The 18,112-nt window shown below is 36.4% G+C and overlaps 1 protein-coding gene across 1 annotated transcript in view; it reads right to left on the reverse strand.

The window, feature by feature from the left end:
• Positions 1–1,063: 1,063 nt before the first annotated feature.
• Positions 1,064–18,112, reverse strand: part of LOC131152934 (THO complex subunit 2) — an 83,576-nt gene continuing 66,527 nt past the window's right edge. The window contains exons 26-32 of the mRNA XM_058104900.1: positions 17,988–18,092; positions 10,164–10,319; positions 9,987–10,067; positions 9,323–9,787; positions 5,882–7,075; positions 2,294–2,601; positions 1,064–1,496 (exon numbers count right to left, since the gene is read on the reverse strand). Coding sequence (XP_057960883.1) covers positions 1,427–1,496; positions 2,294–2,601; positions 5,882–7,075; positions 9,323–9,787; positions 9,987–10,067; positions 10,164–10,319; positions 17,988–18,092 — 2,379 coding nt within the window. The 3' untranslated portion in view covers positions 1,064–1,426. The remainder of the gene's footprint in view (positions 1,497–2,293; positions 2,602–5,881; positions 7,076–9,322; positions 9,788–9,986; positions 10,068–10,163; positions 10,320–17,987; positions 18,093–18,112) is intronic.

Here is an 18,112-nt window from a genome sequence, read left to right on the forward strand (position 1 = left end):
AAGTGGGTTGGCTGGAAATGTAATTTTATTTTTCATTAAATTTCACATTTTAACAGTTTAAACGGTTAAAATGACGACACAAATATACGGAGCCTTCAAATATCTTAGTGCTCAGATTTAGACTGATTATATTTTTAACCTGGCTCATAGATTCAGCTCTCAATTTTATGGAAACCCCCCTAATTTTTTGTATTGCGTTGATTCAGCCCATCAATTCAATTTACCATGTCAAATTTGAGAACGTATTATGATCAATACTTGGGATAACGCTAGTATAATACTTGTACTATCAAAATATTCTTCCACAAGACATTACCGCACTTGAAAACGTATATTGCCTCGGATTTGAAATTGCGAAATCCAACTGCCCATTCCATGCTCCCAAGGCTCTGCAGCACAGGTCTGGACAATTAAGGTTCATCAACTCCACAAACCCATAAGCTCAAACCTTGAAATTAAATGCATAAATTTGAATAAAATGCAATTAATACAAAATTATATTGATTCTATCTGATACAGAGTCCCTGACAAACTACGGATAACTTCACAAGTAATATAAACATCAAAAATGCTACAACGAGTTGCAATCTCCTCATACACTATAGTTAGGCCGATCGGCTGCTCCTTAAAATGAAACTACTGCTTTAACCTTAAACCATAATCTATGGAATTGACAAATAATAGGTTACACACACACACACAAGTAAAATTGAGAAATAATAGGTTACCTCAATCTCAATACTATGCTTGAACTGCATGACCCTATCGTGTAAGGGTGTGTAAGGAGGGTCCATGGAGAAACCATCTATTATTCTACTTCAAAACATGATAAGAGACATCTCCAAACCAAAATAGCATGCTGATAATCACCCGCAGCCTGCTCTAGCAAGCATGCAAAATAACCACTTGACAACATACAAGGATTAAATAGCAGCATCTTTTGCATCTCGATTATATTAATACTTGCATCTGCACACAACTGCATATACCCGTAGATGAGACAACCAGGAAATCATCTATTTCTACATTCTGCAGTCATGAAACAAAAATTGTACTTCCTGAATAAATAAACAAGCACCCCTTTAATATTCATAGATTACCAAATGCTCAAAATATACAACCTAGCCATATTTTACAAAATGTATGAAATTACATTAATGACCCTCGAATTAGTCGCCCTTCCACTGAGATCCAGAGAAACTAGAACCAGTGTAGAAACAGTTTTAAAGTGATACACAATGAATTGAAAGGGAGGATGAAAGACTTGGGACCACCACTGCCAACCTACTCAAAAACAAAAGCTTTGTGTACAAATTATGCCAACAGCAGTGGGACGAGCAGAGTAGAGTACGCCCGGTGTTGCACCAGGGCAAATTTGAGCATTCTTTTGGTGAACTGAGATGGACAGCATAGTTTCCCTCAAACTTCACTTCCGATGCCTCCGCTTGGGTTCAACTCTCTGCCTCTTGTCCTCATCCCATTCTCTGTCGTACATCCTAAACCATGAATATTAAGGACTATACATTTTTTATGCTGTGAAATACCTTAGCACACTAAAAACATGATTAACAAAGAGAATAAACTAGGCATTTAGGCTCCCTTCATTTCATGCAAAATAATATCACTGTCATTTTCAACAATCTTTGGGTCATAGTTTCTCCATGTTTTCATCAACGTAAATAATTTTCAGCTGATCAATTAAACAGGCCCTTTAAAGTGGAAAACATCAGCTTTAACAGTGATAGTGGGAAATAATTTTCGGCATTCTATCAGTAGATCAAAACCAACTGTTTTCTAAGAAACCCTCCAGCGAATTTGTTTTAAGAGTGTTTAACAGTGATAGTGGGAAATAATTTTCGGCATTCTATCAGTAGATCAAAACCAACTGTTTTCTAAGAAACCCTCCAGTGAATTTGTTTTAAGAGCTGTGCTCTACAAAACAGACAGAAGTACAATTTTGTTCAACTTCTTTACCATTATGCCCATGTCCTCATTCCATAGAGCATACATCAAAACATTGAGGAACACCATATCATTTCAACAAGAGGTCGGTATCTGGTTACTTTAGTCTTTTTTTTTCTTATAATGTGCACTCTCCATGCTGTAATGTAGTGTGTTTAGTAAACTATACATTCAATGGCAACTTCTTCGACCATTATCATTGGAATATCCTGATTAATGCACGTGCGAATGCTTGCATGTGTGCTGTGCATGCATGTAAATCTATCAATGATGGTTGCATGAATTAAAGCAACTTGCAAACTTGCATGAATTAAAGCATTTGAGAGGATACGGGTCAGCATCACGACGGGTCATCTTTCCGGCAACTTCTTTACCATGTATCCTCAAGCCAGGTTCCTCCAAGTAACCAGCACGCTGAACCATGCCCCCCTTGCGGTCTCCCCTTTCTCTTCCATCATATGAATGTGACATACCAATAGCAAGGGTGGGAGGTGGCAGAGCTGGTGAGTACTCACCTAGTTCCCCAGATGGCATATGCTCCCTTTTAAGTTTCCTCCTCTTGGAGGCTGCACTAGCATCCATTTCCTCCTTCAGCAGGTTCACTTTCTCCCTATCTCTATCCCTATCCCTCTCCTCCACCTACACAAACAATTGAAAGATGTTAATAAGCTTCATGCAAGACATACAAAATATAGATGAGCACCCAGCCAGGGCTGAAACTCAAGTCTACATTCGGAACAGCTTTGGCATGCAACTGATTCTATAAGCAGCATTTTTTTTTTGCAAATTAATATTTGATCAAACTCAAACAATGTAAAATTGCCAACGAAATTGTTGAAAGTGAACAGCACAATATCACTTTTCTGTCTCAAATGAGCACATAATTAAGTGTAATGATTTTAAGATGGCCAATAACTTTTTCCTAAGCTAATCAGTCAATGATAATTATCATATCCAAATAATCTCATGATTGCTGCAAAAGATAAATGAAAATGAAAAGCAAAAAAAAACTCTAAACGAGGGGTTAAAATATGTACTTGAGAGTCAGTATTTCATATTTATCATGCAATGTTTCAGGAATCTAGAATTAATTCAAGGACAAAGTGTCCGCATCCAAGTATTGCCATTTTTCTTCTTGTTTGGGGCACCCGGGGTATGTGGTGGTTGGGGGCTAAATCTGCTGATTGGAGTTGTTTAAGCTGCACTCAGGAGCATGGATTTCGAGCCTTGAATTTGAATTTGAGTGGATTTGAACAAAATTCAAAATAAATTTGTATTACATTTTGTTCAAATCCACACAAATCCAAATCCAAGACTCTCCCAAACACGGTAAGAATTTTCAATTTTTCTGGAAACTAGTTAATTTTTGTAGAGATATGAGGTTGTAACACTATTCTGGATGAGCTACAAATTATTCCTAAATATTCAATTTCTTCTCTTTTCAACTTCTATCTTTTCAGGACTACAGACTGTTCCATTGTCTCTAAATTTTTTACAAACTCTATCAAAAATGCCGTGTTCTCAGTTTTTAGAGATCATCAATATAAACAAATGTTTTAAAAGGCCAAGGCATAAGGCGAGGCACTCTTAACCCTTACGAGGTGTGGCGTAAGCTTTAAGGCGTTGGGGCATAAGCCTTTTGAGAATTTATTTTTAGAAAAAAATATGTGAATAAATTACATATTTTAAAAATAAATAAAAAATTAAGAAAATCACAAATATAATCTTAAAAAAAATAAAATATAATTTTCAAACTACTTGCTGGCCATTCAAAAAAATTGCATACTTAAATTCATTACGTAAATCATGGCAAGAGATAGCTACAACATTTCAAAGTTCAAATTATTTTTCAAGATCTAGGATACAACTAAATTGTTTTGGAAAAGGTTGAGGGTCAAGAGCTTTAGAAATCAACTCATATTATGACATTCATTTTATATAAACATGGAGTCAATATTTTCTAGCCAAATCTTACTTGAGAATCACATACCCAAAATGCATAAGCCTCAAGTAAAAAGGCAAAAAAGGCATGCCTTTTGTGCAAATGCGTAAGCCTCAGTGTGTAATGCGTTAGCCTTTTTGGGATTTGGTATTTTAGATTTAGCCTCTAAGGCATTTTAGGCATGCCTCGCCTTGAGGCTCTCCTCAAGGTGAGCCTCGATTAACCATTTAAAACATTGATATAAACTAGACATAAATCCTTATGGTAACATGAAACATATTCAAGTCATCTCTTCAAGATGAAGAGTGTTCTTCCTCCTCTACATTAGCTTCATCCATGAACTTTTCATAATATTTCTCAAATTAAGGCATAATAATTTAGTTTCTGGATCCGTATCTAGAGATCAGGATCTTCAAATTTTCCTTTTTCCTAAAGTGTTGTCAACATTTTTTGTTTGACCTGTCATATAAGTATCTGATTGTCGAGGAGTTAGTCAAGGCTATTTTTTTCCTTTATTTTTTACCTTCTTTTTCTCCATGGTAAATAGGTTAGTCAGGGTATAATAAAATGTGCATGAACTAATCTAGGTTAGAGAAAAATGTTCACATGCATGCATATATTTGCAGGTAGCCAGGTATTAGAAACATAAGAAATCATTTTCAGCAGAGTTGAGGCTAAAATTTTGCTCTCAAGGATAGAGAGCTCTTTTGCTTTGATCAGTTTTTCAACAGAACCCCAGTCCGGCTACCACTCATCTTACTTCTAGGGCACATCCAAGACAATAATTTACAGTGTCTTATTGTACAATAGACTACACAAAGACAATTATGTGCATGTGTGCGCATGTTAGTTTCTAAGAGCAAGCCAAATGCTAGGCCAAGTTAACGCAGCCTATAATCTAAAGAAATATGTAAACGTGTATATCTCTGGCTCGGCATAATTAGCAAGCATGCAAGTAGGTTTTGCAAACTTGATGGCTGAATCACCAGCAAATAACAATGAACCATGTACATGTAGTGCAGTATGAAGGAATGAAGATGTGAATAGTGAAAATGTGAGGCAGTCCAACAGCCAGAACTAATGAGATTCTTCAATAATTCCAGCCATTTGTCAAACATATGCTCTGGCAGCCAATCTCAAAATGTTAATTCTGAGCATGAGTGGAGGAAATTGTAATTCTGAGCAACTTAACAAAACCAAGTTCATGTACCTTAAAGTTTCCCACCCCAGCAATCTCATGGTTATAATGTCCTACATGTATATAATACAGTTAAATGAACTGCAATTTCCAATAAAATCAGCTACCTCATAAATCCAGTTATCTACAACTATTAAGAAATTGGGAATATGAGCTAAAGAATGCCTACTAAAAATTAGCACATCACTGTCCATAGAAAGTTGTACAAATATGATAATACGTTTGTTGAAACTAATATCAAAGTGCATCTAATCCAATATTGACCTAGCTAAATTGCTGATAAAATGTATTTGAAAAAAACACAAGGTTGAATTCATATGACACCAACATCCAAAAGAAATGTGATCATGCAGTTAGTATCAACTGTATGATGGAGGAGCCACTGGTCCCATAAGTTGAATCTTTCCTCTCTAGTGAACACATTTCAAACAACAAAATTATCAACAACACTTTTATCATTGGATTTATATTTAAAATAAAAAAAATAAATAAATAAAAATAAAAATAAAAACATTTTCAACATTTTTATAAGCATTTTTCAACATAACTTCATGCCACAGACAATAGTGGATAAGTCGCAAAACTCAATATCAATTCCCAGAAGCCAATAAATTTAGCTCAGACATAAGTCAAAAGCAATCAAAGGGCTGTGCTGTCTGAAAACAAACAAACAAAATTATCCATATGTCGTTCATACTACCAAAAATTTGAAACTAATACTGTTATGTTAATTTTGGATATTAAAGGTATGTGAAGCTGCAGTGAAAACTGACACATACCTTCATTGAAAGGCCCTCTCGTTCATCCCGCTTTCTATCACGAAAGTCATCATCTCTTCTACGTTTTGCATCATCCTGTGAAACTAAGGAATTCTCCTCAGATCGTCTCCTTTCTTTCTCTTCATGTCTTGGAGAAAGCCTTTGAGTATGTCTGGCAGTTCCAAACCTTCTATCGGCATCTTCATCTCTTCTACCAGCATTGACAGACTGTGGGACAAGATTAGGAGGCAAAGGTGGCGGAGGAGGCAAGCTCTGACCATGGAACCGATCGTCAAGATGAGATTTTTCTGTTTCACTATAACGGAGTTTGCTTCTGTCATCTTTGTTCCTTTCATCCTTACCTCTTTCAGTGAGCTTATCAAAGCTCCTCTCACTACCTCTCTCTTGCACTCTTTCAACAGAACGTTCTCTTCCATATCTTTCAAGCGACCTATCTCTGGACTTCTCAACCAGAAGATCATCCCCGCGGGATTTATCAGAACGTTCCAACCGTTCTCTATAATCCCTGTCATGTCTTTCAATGCCTTTGTCTTTTGACCTATCCAAATGTTTATCTATTACCTTATTAATACCTTGCTCATCACTTCCCGATTTTTCAATATCAGCAGGATGAATCCTGTCCACCAATCGAGGATCCATGGGTCTCTCCCTATCAGGAAATCGAACATCAGCATCTGAATCTCTCACTTCAGTGTCCCCTTTCCGACGTTTATTTAATCTATCAGGCTCTTCAGTAGAACTAATTCTCTTCGACTGTTTGTCGCTGGTCTTTGAAGCAGTTACGTTATTATCATGTCTGGGAGAATGAATAGATCGCGAAGAGGATGACCTTGGAATATCTTCAGTGCCATCATCTTTTGCAGTAGAAACCCTCAAATCACAAGACCTGGCAGCTCCACTCTCCACTTTTAATTCACTGCCATGGGTATCTAGCGATGTTCTTGTAGATGAAATTCCCTTGACTGAGATTGAGACTGAACCTGTGTTACCATTGGCTGAAACAGCAGTGGAAACATTAACTGCCACACCTTGCCTGCCCTCTGCGGGGTGTGAGTGGGGATCTCGGTCAGTAGTGGAAGAACCAGGAGTTCTGCCAATGGTCATTCCAGATTTACCATCATCTTTTGCTAGTTCTTGTTTAGACGGTTTTGAAAGGGATCCAGCGGCCACTGATCGTTTTACAGCAGCTCTGGACTGTCATTAGGGAAGATGGAAGGATAAGAGGAAGAGTTAAGAGGAAAAAATGTTACCAGACAAGCATTCTTGACAAAAGCCTATTTGTGGAACAACAATAAGAAAAGTAAATAATCAATCATACTTCACTTTACATATTTCCATACAGATCATCAACCACGAAAGTAATGAAAGGAATAAGATAGCTAATGTCAGCATTTCAAGCAAAGAAAGGAACAATAGAAAAATATACAAAATAAAAATACACTACAGTAGAAAAATATAAGAGATTCATAGTCATCCCAAAGTTGCAGTACTATTATCGACTCACACGAGTGTTATAACAAAAATGAAAGGTCATCTGAGCTGTCCGTCAGTTACTGATATCATAATTAATTTCAACAAGTGTTTCACAAAGCAATAATTTCCTGCTCCAGTCGTTCATTGCTGGGACCTTAGTTTTCAAAAACAATTCCAAGTAGCATAAAATGAAAAGTAAGGTACAAAATAGAAGTGCAAAGGAGTGCAAGCAAAAGGTTTCCAAGATTGTCAGAAGTGGCGGAGTGGTTGATCATGTCAAAGTACAATAGAAAATGCAATGAATAGGTTATTGGAAGCTACAATAGCGGTGCTCATGACTAACATGCTGGAACTGAACAAGAAACTAGGAAGCATCAACAATCTATAACCACTAATATTTGACCAAGTATAATACCTAAGAATAACCCTGTCAATACTCAAGATCAAAAAACCAAAGAGAAAAAGATAAATCAGAAAAATACCATGTTCAGACTCTTCAACTCACCCTGGAGTGCCCATGTCCCACACTTGTCTGAGAACCCTGATAGCACCACATCTAAGTCTAAGCAATATGTAATATGTGTCAGCTTAACTAGGAAACTGTTTCACTTCATTTACGTCTTCCCTAAGGCCCCTTAGAGGAAATAATTTTAAAACTGACAACTCTCAACAGAGGACAATTTGTGTCAGAAAACTGGCAAGTACTCTAGGGTGACCTCTTCCCCCATCACTCAACCAAAATACTTCATGCTATTTTAGTCTTTTAAAAGAAAAATCTAGTAAACTTAATGCCTGTATACTTGTGAAAGAATAGTTTTCATTTTCTATTTCTAGTTTTCTATAGAATTACTAAATTTCCACCTCGTTTTCCAAGTTTTCAACACTTTAGGAATCCTCAAAAACACCTTTTTTTATTGTTTTCTAAATTCTCCATATAAATGTTGCAAAATTGGAAAACAAGGCGACATGTGTATTTCTTTGGAAGATTGGAAATGAAAAATGTTTTCGACAATTAAATAGGCCCCTAAATTTTAAAAACAATTGAAAAGAAAGATAAATACTGACTGGTTTTGTTTATTTAACTGTAAAGCCTATTTGTGTAAAAATATGGTGAATTATTTGGGTTTGAAAACATAGTTTGGGGCCAGAAACCATTTGGATCTGATGGGACTAATTTAAACTTAAATAGGAACTGAATCATTAATTTTAAAATTCTAAATGGGAATCTCATGATTCAGTGGAAAATCAAGCAGTCATGCTCAATTCTTTGCAAATTTCGACTCCCCAACCAAATTTCAATGCATAGGCAAATTAATCAAATGAAATTGTACAATTCAAATCAAGAATTGGAAACTTTTGGCAAAAATGGTCTTAGTCACTGAAATATATGGCATGTCCCTGCTATGCTTCAATCATCTTGCTCTGGTAACTTTTCATATCAGATTTCTTCATCCAACCATAAAAGTTCCTCAACACATTTCTTTCATCATTCAAATAGTTTATTCTACTAGGAACAACTCATCCTCTTATGGTATCCAAAGCAGATGCACTACCGCAATTGTTAAGCCAGTTTGATATCTACCAAAAAAGATCAATAGGCGTTTGAGAATAAACTATTTCTAGAAAGACCTCTCTCACCCTGACCCATGGCTTAGTCATGCCTCGCTGCATCATTATAGAAAAATAAGTCTTTATTACATGTGCAGCAAGCAAACCATAGACTGCAAAGTTCATGTAAAATATAATTCAAATTTGGAACATTAATAAAAATACAAACAAAAGCCTGAAGTAAAACATATTAGAGCATTAGGAGATAGAACACAATCAAAACACTGCTCAGGTTGCCAAAGTCCATTAAAGAACACACACACACACACACACACACAAATACAGAGGCTCCCATGGCAAAGTTAATAAACAATACCATAGTCCACTTTACATTATAACAACGAACAAGCATGACAATACCTCAGATTCTGCAGGCATCATTGAAGCAGTTTTGATAAGGTTTTCATCAATTGCACTGTTTGTGGATTCATCAATCAGCTTTTGATTGTCAATTGATCTCGATGATCCGGATTGAGGAGTAGCAGAGGGCAGGGATGACTGACTATCTGACCCATTTACCAACGAGCCACCCTTTAGTTTTGCATTTCCTAGATCAGATTTAAGAGTTGAAACACTTTCTGTTCTTTCCAACCTCCCATCTGTATGTTTTGTTCTTACTTCTTTGGCAGAATTCCCAGAATCTAAATGTTGGGAACCTGTGGCACTTTGTCGTCCCCCAGCAGATTCACTTTGAGCAATGTTAAGGCTGGAACCGCCATTTTGTACAGTTACTGCATTATTAGCTAAGGATTTTGAGGCAAGTGATGATGCAGGCTTTAGCTCAAGGTAACCCATGCCAAATTCCTCTTCTGTAACCCATGAAGGCTGCAAATTTGCAGGAAAATTAAATGATATGTTGAACAATAAACATTTGGGCACAAGATAATTTAACTAACATGACATCATAAAATCTCATCCGCCAGAGCAAGATGACAAGGGATATCTTTAATTATTTTATCTAGAGTTCTATACAGTTATCACTTGCATCAGCAGCAAGATTTTGAGTTTTTATTCTGCAATTCACCTTTCTAGCAGCCAAGGCTGCACCAACACCTGTAGCCAGCACCTTGAGATCTTCTCTTTCGTCACTTTTGATTTTTGTAACCTATATAGGGACATAACAAAAGATAGAAGAATCATAAGCTTGCCTCCAGCAAATTTAAAGTCAAATACAATAGGTCTACTCCAGATGTTCTCTTACCCGTTTTTCAAGGTTGATCCCACTCTTCCGAGTAACTGGGAAAACACTAGAAATTTTTGTCAACATTAATAGCGCATTTCGGATTTCCATATACTCAGCGGACTCCAAGCACTGGATTAATAACCGTGTGATTCTTTGACTCCATTTCCAGTGAACCTTTCATGAAATGAATAAACTTTTCAAAACAAGCTTTAGAGTAATGACAAAAGTTGAGGGGGAAATAAGAGTGGGGAAGGGGTGTGAGTGAACTACAGGTAAATCTAAAATAAATTACAGGGAGTAACAGTTGAAAGTCTTTGCAATGTGAAAGACAGCATAAGGGCAGCAGAAATTTTCCATCTAAAGGACACTCTTAAGTAGTCTGGAATACAATCTTACAAAGTATCAAAGATGTCAGGAGCACACCTGTGATAAATCAATTCAGAGAGAGAGAGAGAGAGAGAATAGATGCATTAAAGGTAAATCTGAAGTACAACTCCTACACACCATGAAGCAAATACATAATTGTAGAGACAAGAAGCCCATATATCATAAGAGATTCAAATCAAATAACAACAAAACCCACGACACCAATAAAAGAACCCAATTTGAACTTCTAAATGGAGATCTCAGACGGTTCACATCAGACCGCATCAATTAAATTTATGACTGATACAATTTTTTTTTGGAATATTAGAGGGTTGGGCAGGTCTAGAGGCAAGTTAAAAAAACTGATCAATAAGTTTAATGTTGGTTTGTTTGCTATTTCATAACCTTTTGCGGCTGAGGAACAAATAGTAATGCTGGGTAATTTTCTGAATTATCAACATTTTATATCTAATGAAAATCAAGACAGTAAATTATGGCTATTTTGGAAGGATATGAATGCCTTTGAGATGATTTCAATCACAACTTAGATGATCTCCGAGTGGTTCTTCAAAAACGGCCAGAGGATTTTGGTGAGTTTTGTCTATGCCAAATGTTCTTATGTTGAAAGAAGGGAATTATGGCGGCAACTGGAGGTGAGCCAATCGGATTTCCCTTGGTTGGTCCTGAGTGATTTTAATGTTATTCGAACGGATGCGGAAAGAATTGGTGGAAATCCAAGACCACTCTTACCTATGATGGAGTTTAATGACTGTTTACATCATTGTGGTCTTTTTGATTTATCAAACACAGGCTCTCGTATGTCATGGTGCAATGACCATCAAGGGGTGGCTCGTAGTTGGGCTAAGCTTGATTGAGTTCTTATTAATAATGTTTTTTCCAACCTATATGGCTCGGCTAAATTCAAATATCTGAGTCGGAAGTCCTCAGATCATAGTCCTATGGTGGTGTATATGAATACGTCATTCTCTTTATATGGCCCTACCCCATTTCAGTTTCTTAATATATGGAGTTCGCATGATTTGTTTTTGTCGTGCGTTAAAGATGCCTGGATCAGGAATGACTCGGCCTCGGGACTTTTGAAACTTGCGATTCGTCTTAAGAGAACTAAAGTTGCTTTACATGCATGGAATAAAAATGTCTTTGGGAGAGTGGGAGAAAACCTACAAGCTCTCGAGGAAAGGATGGAATCTCTAGAAAATCAGCTACAATTAGGTTTTTCTGAGAAGGTCGAAGCCGATTACTTTACTACTAAGTTGAAGATTCATGTGTGGGAGAATAGGGAAGCATCTCGCCTAGGACAAATTGCGAAAAAAAAAAAATGGTTGATTGAGGGGGATCAAAACTCTAAATTCTTCCATTCAATTATCAATCAGAGGCGGAATAAGGGCCATATAGACCGTATGGTTCTGAACGACGGGAGGATTTTGGATGGTGCGGAAGGAATGCATAATGAAGCCGCTGCTTTTTTTCAAAATTTTCTCACAGAGGCTTTAGTGGTTGAACCATATGATCTCTCCGCATTAATTCAAAGGCAGATTTCAGATGCTGATAATAATTTTCTCTGCGTCGATCCGACGAAAAAAGAAGTTAGAAGAGCGATGTTCTCTATTCCCCAATAAAGCAGTTCGGGATCAGATGGGTTTGGCTCTGAATTTTATATTTCTTGCTGGGACATTGTTAAAAAAGATGTCTTGGATGTGGCAAATAATTTTTTCAGGGCACTCCTCTTTCTAAGTTCTTTTCCTGTTTGTTTTGTTGTTTTAATTCCGAAGGTGGACAATCCTTCTAGCTTTGATAAATTCCAGCCTATTAGTTTGTGCTATGTGGCTTAAAAAAAATTTCCAAGATTATTGTTTTAAGGCTAACTGAGATTGTTGATAAGTTGGTCTCCTATGAGCAAGGTGCTTTTATTCTCGGGCATAGTATTTTTAAGAATATTACGCTTGCATAGGAAATGGTTCATTCTTTGCACAAAAAAATGGATGGTGGCAATGTGATGGTAAAACTGAATATGTCTAAGGCTTATGACAGAGTGAATTGAAATTTTCTTCTGGAAGTTCTTAAGGCTTTTGGTTTCTCTAAGAGGTTTTGCAAGCTCATAAAAATTGTGCGGACTCCCCGTGGTTTTCCATTATGATGAACGGAACTTTTAAAGGGTTTTTTCAATCGACTAGAGCCTTGAGGCGAGGGGATCCACCTTCTCCTTATTTATTCATCATAATGGAGGAGGTTTTGATAAGGTTGCTTAAGAAAAACTATAAGAAAATTCGTATTGAACAATTTAATCATCCGATTGGAGCCACTTTGGTTTCACATTTGCTTTACGCGGATGATATTCTTATTTTTGCAAATGGTAGGAAAAGGTCTATTAGAAATTTGATTTACACTCTGAAAATGTATGAGAAATGGTCGGGTTAAAAAGTCAGCACGACAAAGTCTACATTATTCCTTTCAAAATACATTACTCCTGCTCGGAAACGTGGGTTATTGAGAATCACGGGTTTCATGGAAGGTAAATTCCCAGTTACGTATTTGGGTGCGCCTTTGGTTTTTGAAAAATTGTCTTCCAAGATCTTGGAGCCTCTTGTGAAGAAGATTAGGAAGAAAATTACAAGGCAGAAATTTAAGTTGCTCTCGCAAGGTAGAAGATTGATTTTATTAAGACATGTGTTGTTTAGCATATCGATACATTTGATGTCGGTTATTAATGTTTCACACATCACATTTGCTCGCATCAGCTTTCTTCTTACTAATTTTTTATGGGGAGAGGTAAAAGGTAAAAGGAAGATTCATTTGCGCTCTTGGGAGAAAATTTGTAAAACCACCTCGGAATGGGGTATGGGCTTGAGAAATCTTAAAGAAGTCCAAAATTCGCTTCTCATGAAATTTGGCTTCAGACTGCTCACTTCTAACAATCTATGGTCAGGTTTTTTTAGGGCTAAATATTGCAGAAATTATCATTAACTAATAAGGAAGGGGAGACCAAATGATTCTCGGTTCTGGAAATCAGTGATGGCTACTATTCCGAAAGTTATGGTTAATGTTAAAATTTTGGTGAGAGGTGGGAATTCTTCTTTTTGGTTCGATAGGTGGCTTACATCAGGCCCGTTAGCGGCGCATTGAGGATATTTCGAACAAAAAGCTGTGTATTAAAATTGCTGGCTAAATAACAACTGGAACTCTGATTTATTAATGGAATTGGTTGGGGCCGACAGAACAATGGAAATCTTGCATAATGTGTCGGCTAGTAAAAGTGGTCAGGATATATTCATCTAGAAGCCTGCCCCTGACGGCAATTTCTCTACAAAAACAGCATGGGAGATAGTGAGGAGCAAAAGTGATAATTTTGAGTGGAATGAGTGGTTTTGACATTCTCTATTACCTAGAAGAATCTCAATGTGTTTGTGGAAAGTCTGGTTTAGATGCTTGGGAGTAGATGATAGAATTCAGGCAAAAGGAATATCGATGGCTTCGGCTTGTGATTGCTACGTGCAGAGAAGCCAGGAAAACACTGATCATATTCTTTCTTTAGGCAAGGTGGCTTCAGAGGTTTGGCGTCGAGCTAGTGTGGTGTTGGGGATTCCTTTCCAACGGTTCCTTCCCTGGAAAAACAAAATTGCAAACTAGTTTCACTATGCTCGAAAATCATCTATTAAAGGTATTTTAATCGGTATAATTTCATGTTTGATTACGTGGTGCCTCTGGAATCGAAGATGCAAAGCAAGAATGGAAGGAGTTTACCAAAGTGTAGATCAAACGTGGAGAAGTGTTCAATACTGGGTTAGTTCTTTAGTTGAGAGCTCTAATTCTTTTCGAAAATTGAAGATATCGGACATTATGATTTTCAAAGAGTTTCAAATTCAGCATCAGGGAGTTTGCGCCAGGCCTAGAAAAATTATCTCGTGGGTTAAACCCTCAGCAGGGTAGATAAAACTTAATTGTGATGGGAGCTGTAGGGGCAATCCGGGTACTTCAAGAGGTGAAAGAATCATTCGGGACTGTCATGACATGGTGAAGCGGTTTTTTCAAGCTATTTTGGCAATGGTACGAACAATAGTATGGAATTAAAAGCAATCTTGGAAAGAATTCGTTTATGCAAACGACTTCATTATTTTAATATGATTATTGAAAATGACTCGAAAATTGTTGTTGATTGGTTTTGGAAAGGTAGATGTACCTTGCAGTACCTTTGGGATTTTTGAAAGGACCTTGTGGCGGAGCTAAAAGGAGTGAACTTCATGGTGATCCATCAATATAGGGAAGGTAATAGTGCGGCTGATTTTTTCGCTGGAGAATGAGAAATGAGAAACAATGTCATCTACGAAAAATAACATCTTTTACCACGTTCTCTGAAAGGTATCATTTGGATGGATAGGTTGGGTCTCACTTCCCTTCATCATTAGTTCATCCTCTCGATTTTTGTTTGGTTGGTTTAGATTTTTTATTTTAGTTTATTTTATTAGTTTTGTTTTTGCTAAGCCTATTTAGATTTGTTTCTTATTTAGCTTTGTTTGGATTTATAGTCCTATTTTAATTGGTTGTTGGTGTTGTTTTTGGAAGGCCTTTAATGTCTTTTTTATCTGTAATCTTTCAATACTTGTCATGTAACCACGGTATTCCTCTGTCAAAAGTGAGGGTATATCAATAAATAATTGGAGGTGCCGCCCTCCTTTAGCTAAAAAAAAAAGTGTATCATAGCACCAAAAAAAAGCATGTTCATAAAAATCACTCTTCTACAAAAATAATAATCTCTAATATTTATTAAAGCAGCAGTTTTAAACCTACATATTTTGGCCTTTATTTGCCATAAAAACCTTCGATGTAAATAGTCAATATGAAAAATAAAGCATTCAAATCAATATGTAATACATGATATCAAAAAAATCAAAACCAAACCAAAAACCACCTTCAGCACAGCAGTTTCAACCAAACAATAACTGAAGTCTTCTGATTTTCATGAAATATCCAATTTTCCCTTAATTAAAAGGGTTATTTATTTATTTATCAAAAAAAGACACGATGGGTAGAATAGTAAAATACAGAAATTAAAATTTCCTTGCTAAACTGTTTTTCTCATTACTACCCACTTAAAAAGCGTCCCAATTGTTATTTACCTTTTCCCCGTCATTCCCCTCCATTCATAATAGTAATTAATGACTTTCCAATCCACAGATTCCACACAACACCACATGTGCAAATTTCATTCCTTTTTTTTTACTTTTTCTTTTTTTGTTGTATAAACTCACTTGAAGTGGAGTTTTGTGTAGAGTAAGAGCGGCTGGAAATGAGAGTGGCAGAATTGTTTCCCCAATACAAATGATTGGTTTCAACAATGATTTCCCCCACACTGGGTCAGCATCATAGGCCACGATTTGTTTCAACAAGCATGCCCTCAACCCCAAAATATCAACCCCCAAAACCACCAGGATGGATCTGGCAGCTGCTGTGCGTACGCAACTACCTCTCTCTTGGCAAACATGATGTCACCTGCCCATGGCAGCTGCAGTTGCTGTGTCGTGAACAAGTACACATCTTTGAAGAGTTAAATAGTGCTTTCCAGATTGAAGGAAGACCCTGTGAAGACCAACCACTCTTCATATGTGTCATCTTCTCCAGACACTTGGCAATGAACTGGCGATGTGAAGATATTGGGCTACCAGATCAGGCAGCAAACAGTGGTTATCCCAGGCAATGCATGGAAGAGTGGAGTTTAGAAAGGTTTGAAAGTTAGAGAAAGAGATTAGCTTATGCAGGGAGGCTGCAACACGTGGCTTCTTACTTCTTAGCAATGGACCGGCTGAGATAGAGGTCCCTGCCACTACATCTGGCTCTGTAAATCCCTAATCCCTCCCCTTCATGCTATCCCATTGTGCAAAACAGAAGAAGCTGATCCAGAGATTTAATTATGGGTGAACCAGTTCAGTCCGGTTTCACTGGGCTGGATTAACCAGCTTGAACTGGCCTTTAATTCAATTTTTATTTGTTATATTTTTCTGTTTGTATATTTCTTACAAAAAATAAAAAATATATACAAACCTAAAAATATAACAAATTTTTTAAAAAAATGAATTTCTTAGTGCTTATTTTATTTTTTTATTTTTTTATGCATTTATTTTTTCTTATGGACTAAGTGTATTTAAATAAATTTTAAAACATATTTTTTTATTTTATTCTATTTTATCCTATTCTAATGCCTATTAATTACATTTTAAAAACTGCAAAAATCATTAAAAATTTTAAATTTCAAAGAAAATGTTTAAAAATTCTATAACTAGATCACATTAAATTGGTTTTTTAAATTCTCATTTAAAATCCAAAAGAAAAAAAAAAACTAAAAATATCATAAGAAAAGATGTTTTGAAATAGACTTTTAATTTCTTATCGTGAGCATAGAACACAACAACAACAAATCAAGCCTTGAGCCCCATCACGTGGGATCAGCTAAATGAATCTTTTTCTGCCAATTTGCACAATCATGGGAAATTTTCCCCAAAAAATTCAAGGCTATTAAATCATTATTCATTAACTCATTCCAAGTTATTTTGGGTATGCCTTACCGTTCTAATGCCCCTCAGTATCTAGCTCACTCCTCACCAGTGCACTATTTGGCCTCTATTATTGATGTCCAAACCATCTAAGTCACGCCTCTTTTATCTTATCTTCTACATGAACTATGTCTTACTTACCGCGAATATGTTCATTCCTTAATTTATTTTTAAACGCCATACCACTCATCCACCTTAGAATTCTCATCTTGGGAAATTTTTCTTTTTCGAAAATGTTGTTTCTTAATTGCCCAACATTCTGATCCATAAAGCATGGCTGGTCTTACAGCCATTCTATAGGACTTCCCTTTAAATTTTAAGGGATCACACAGCACACCCAAATCACACAGCCGTCCTAAATTTACAGACATTAAAAAAGAAAAAATCTTCCATCAGTGCTATGCTTTAAAAAGTTTAAGCATCATAAAAAATGCACACAATTTATGAGAATAGAATGATACAAGGTGACAATAGAAGGCACAGGCCATAGATTATCAACAGCATAAATCATATTATTTACGAACAGTTTTACTCCTGTACATTGCCAATTCCTAAACAAGAGATCTCCTTAGGGAGCTGAATAGCTTAGATATTTTAAAGGTACTATGTTCAATTAGTTGTTTATCGAGTAGGAATTATATCCAAACGCATACAAAACTAGCTGGCATGTTCCAACAGTGTTATCCATGTTAGCTGACCCCCATAGTTCAATCAAAAACATTTTCAAAAAAGCTTCTTACCAGATTCTCCATTCTGTTTGCTCTTCCAAAACAATCCATACTCCAAGTAATAGTAGTTTCAAAATAGTCAATACTCACCAAAGACATGATTTAAAAAAAAAACTCAAATGGACTTCAAAATTAAAAGATATGGGAGAAAAATATCATAGGGATATCCTCCAGGAAATCACCTTAATAAACTGGCTGTACGTAACACGCTGGCTATTTGGATATCTATAATAAACAGCAAAGCCTGGCATGTTTCCACATTCACGTTCATATATTGATTCATCACTCTGAGAAACAAAGCATGAAA

Source organism: Malania oleifera, chromosome 4, assembly GCF_029873635.1.
Source record: "Malania oleifera isolate guangnan ecotype guangnan chromosome 4, ASM2987363v1, whole genome shotgun sequence".
NCBI classification, from domain to species: Eukaryota; Viridiplantae; Streptophyta; class Magnoliopsida; order Santalales; family Ximeniaceae; genus Malania; species Malania oleifera.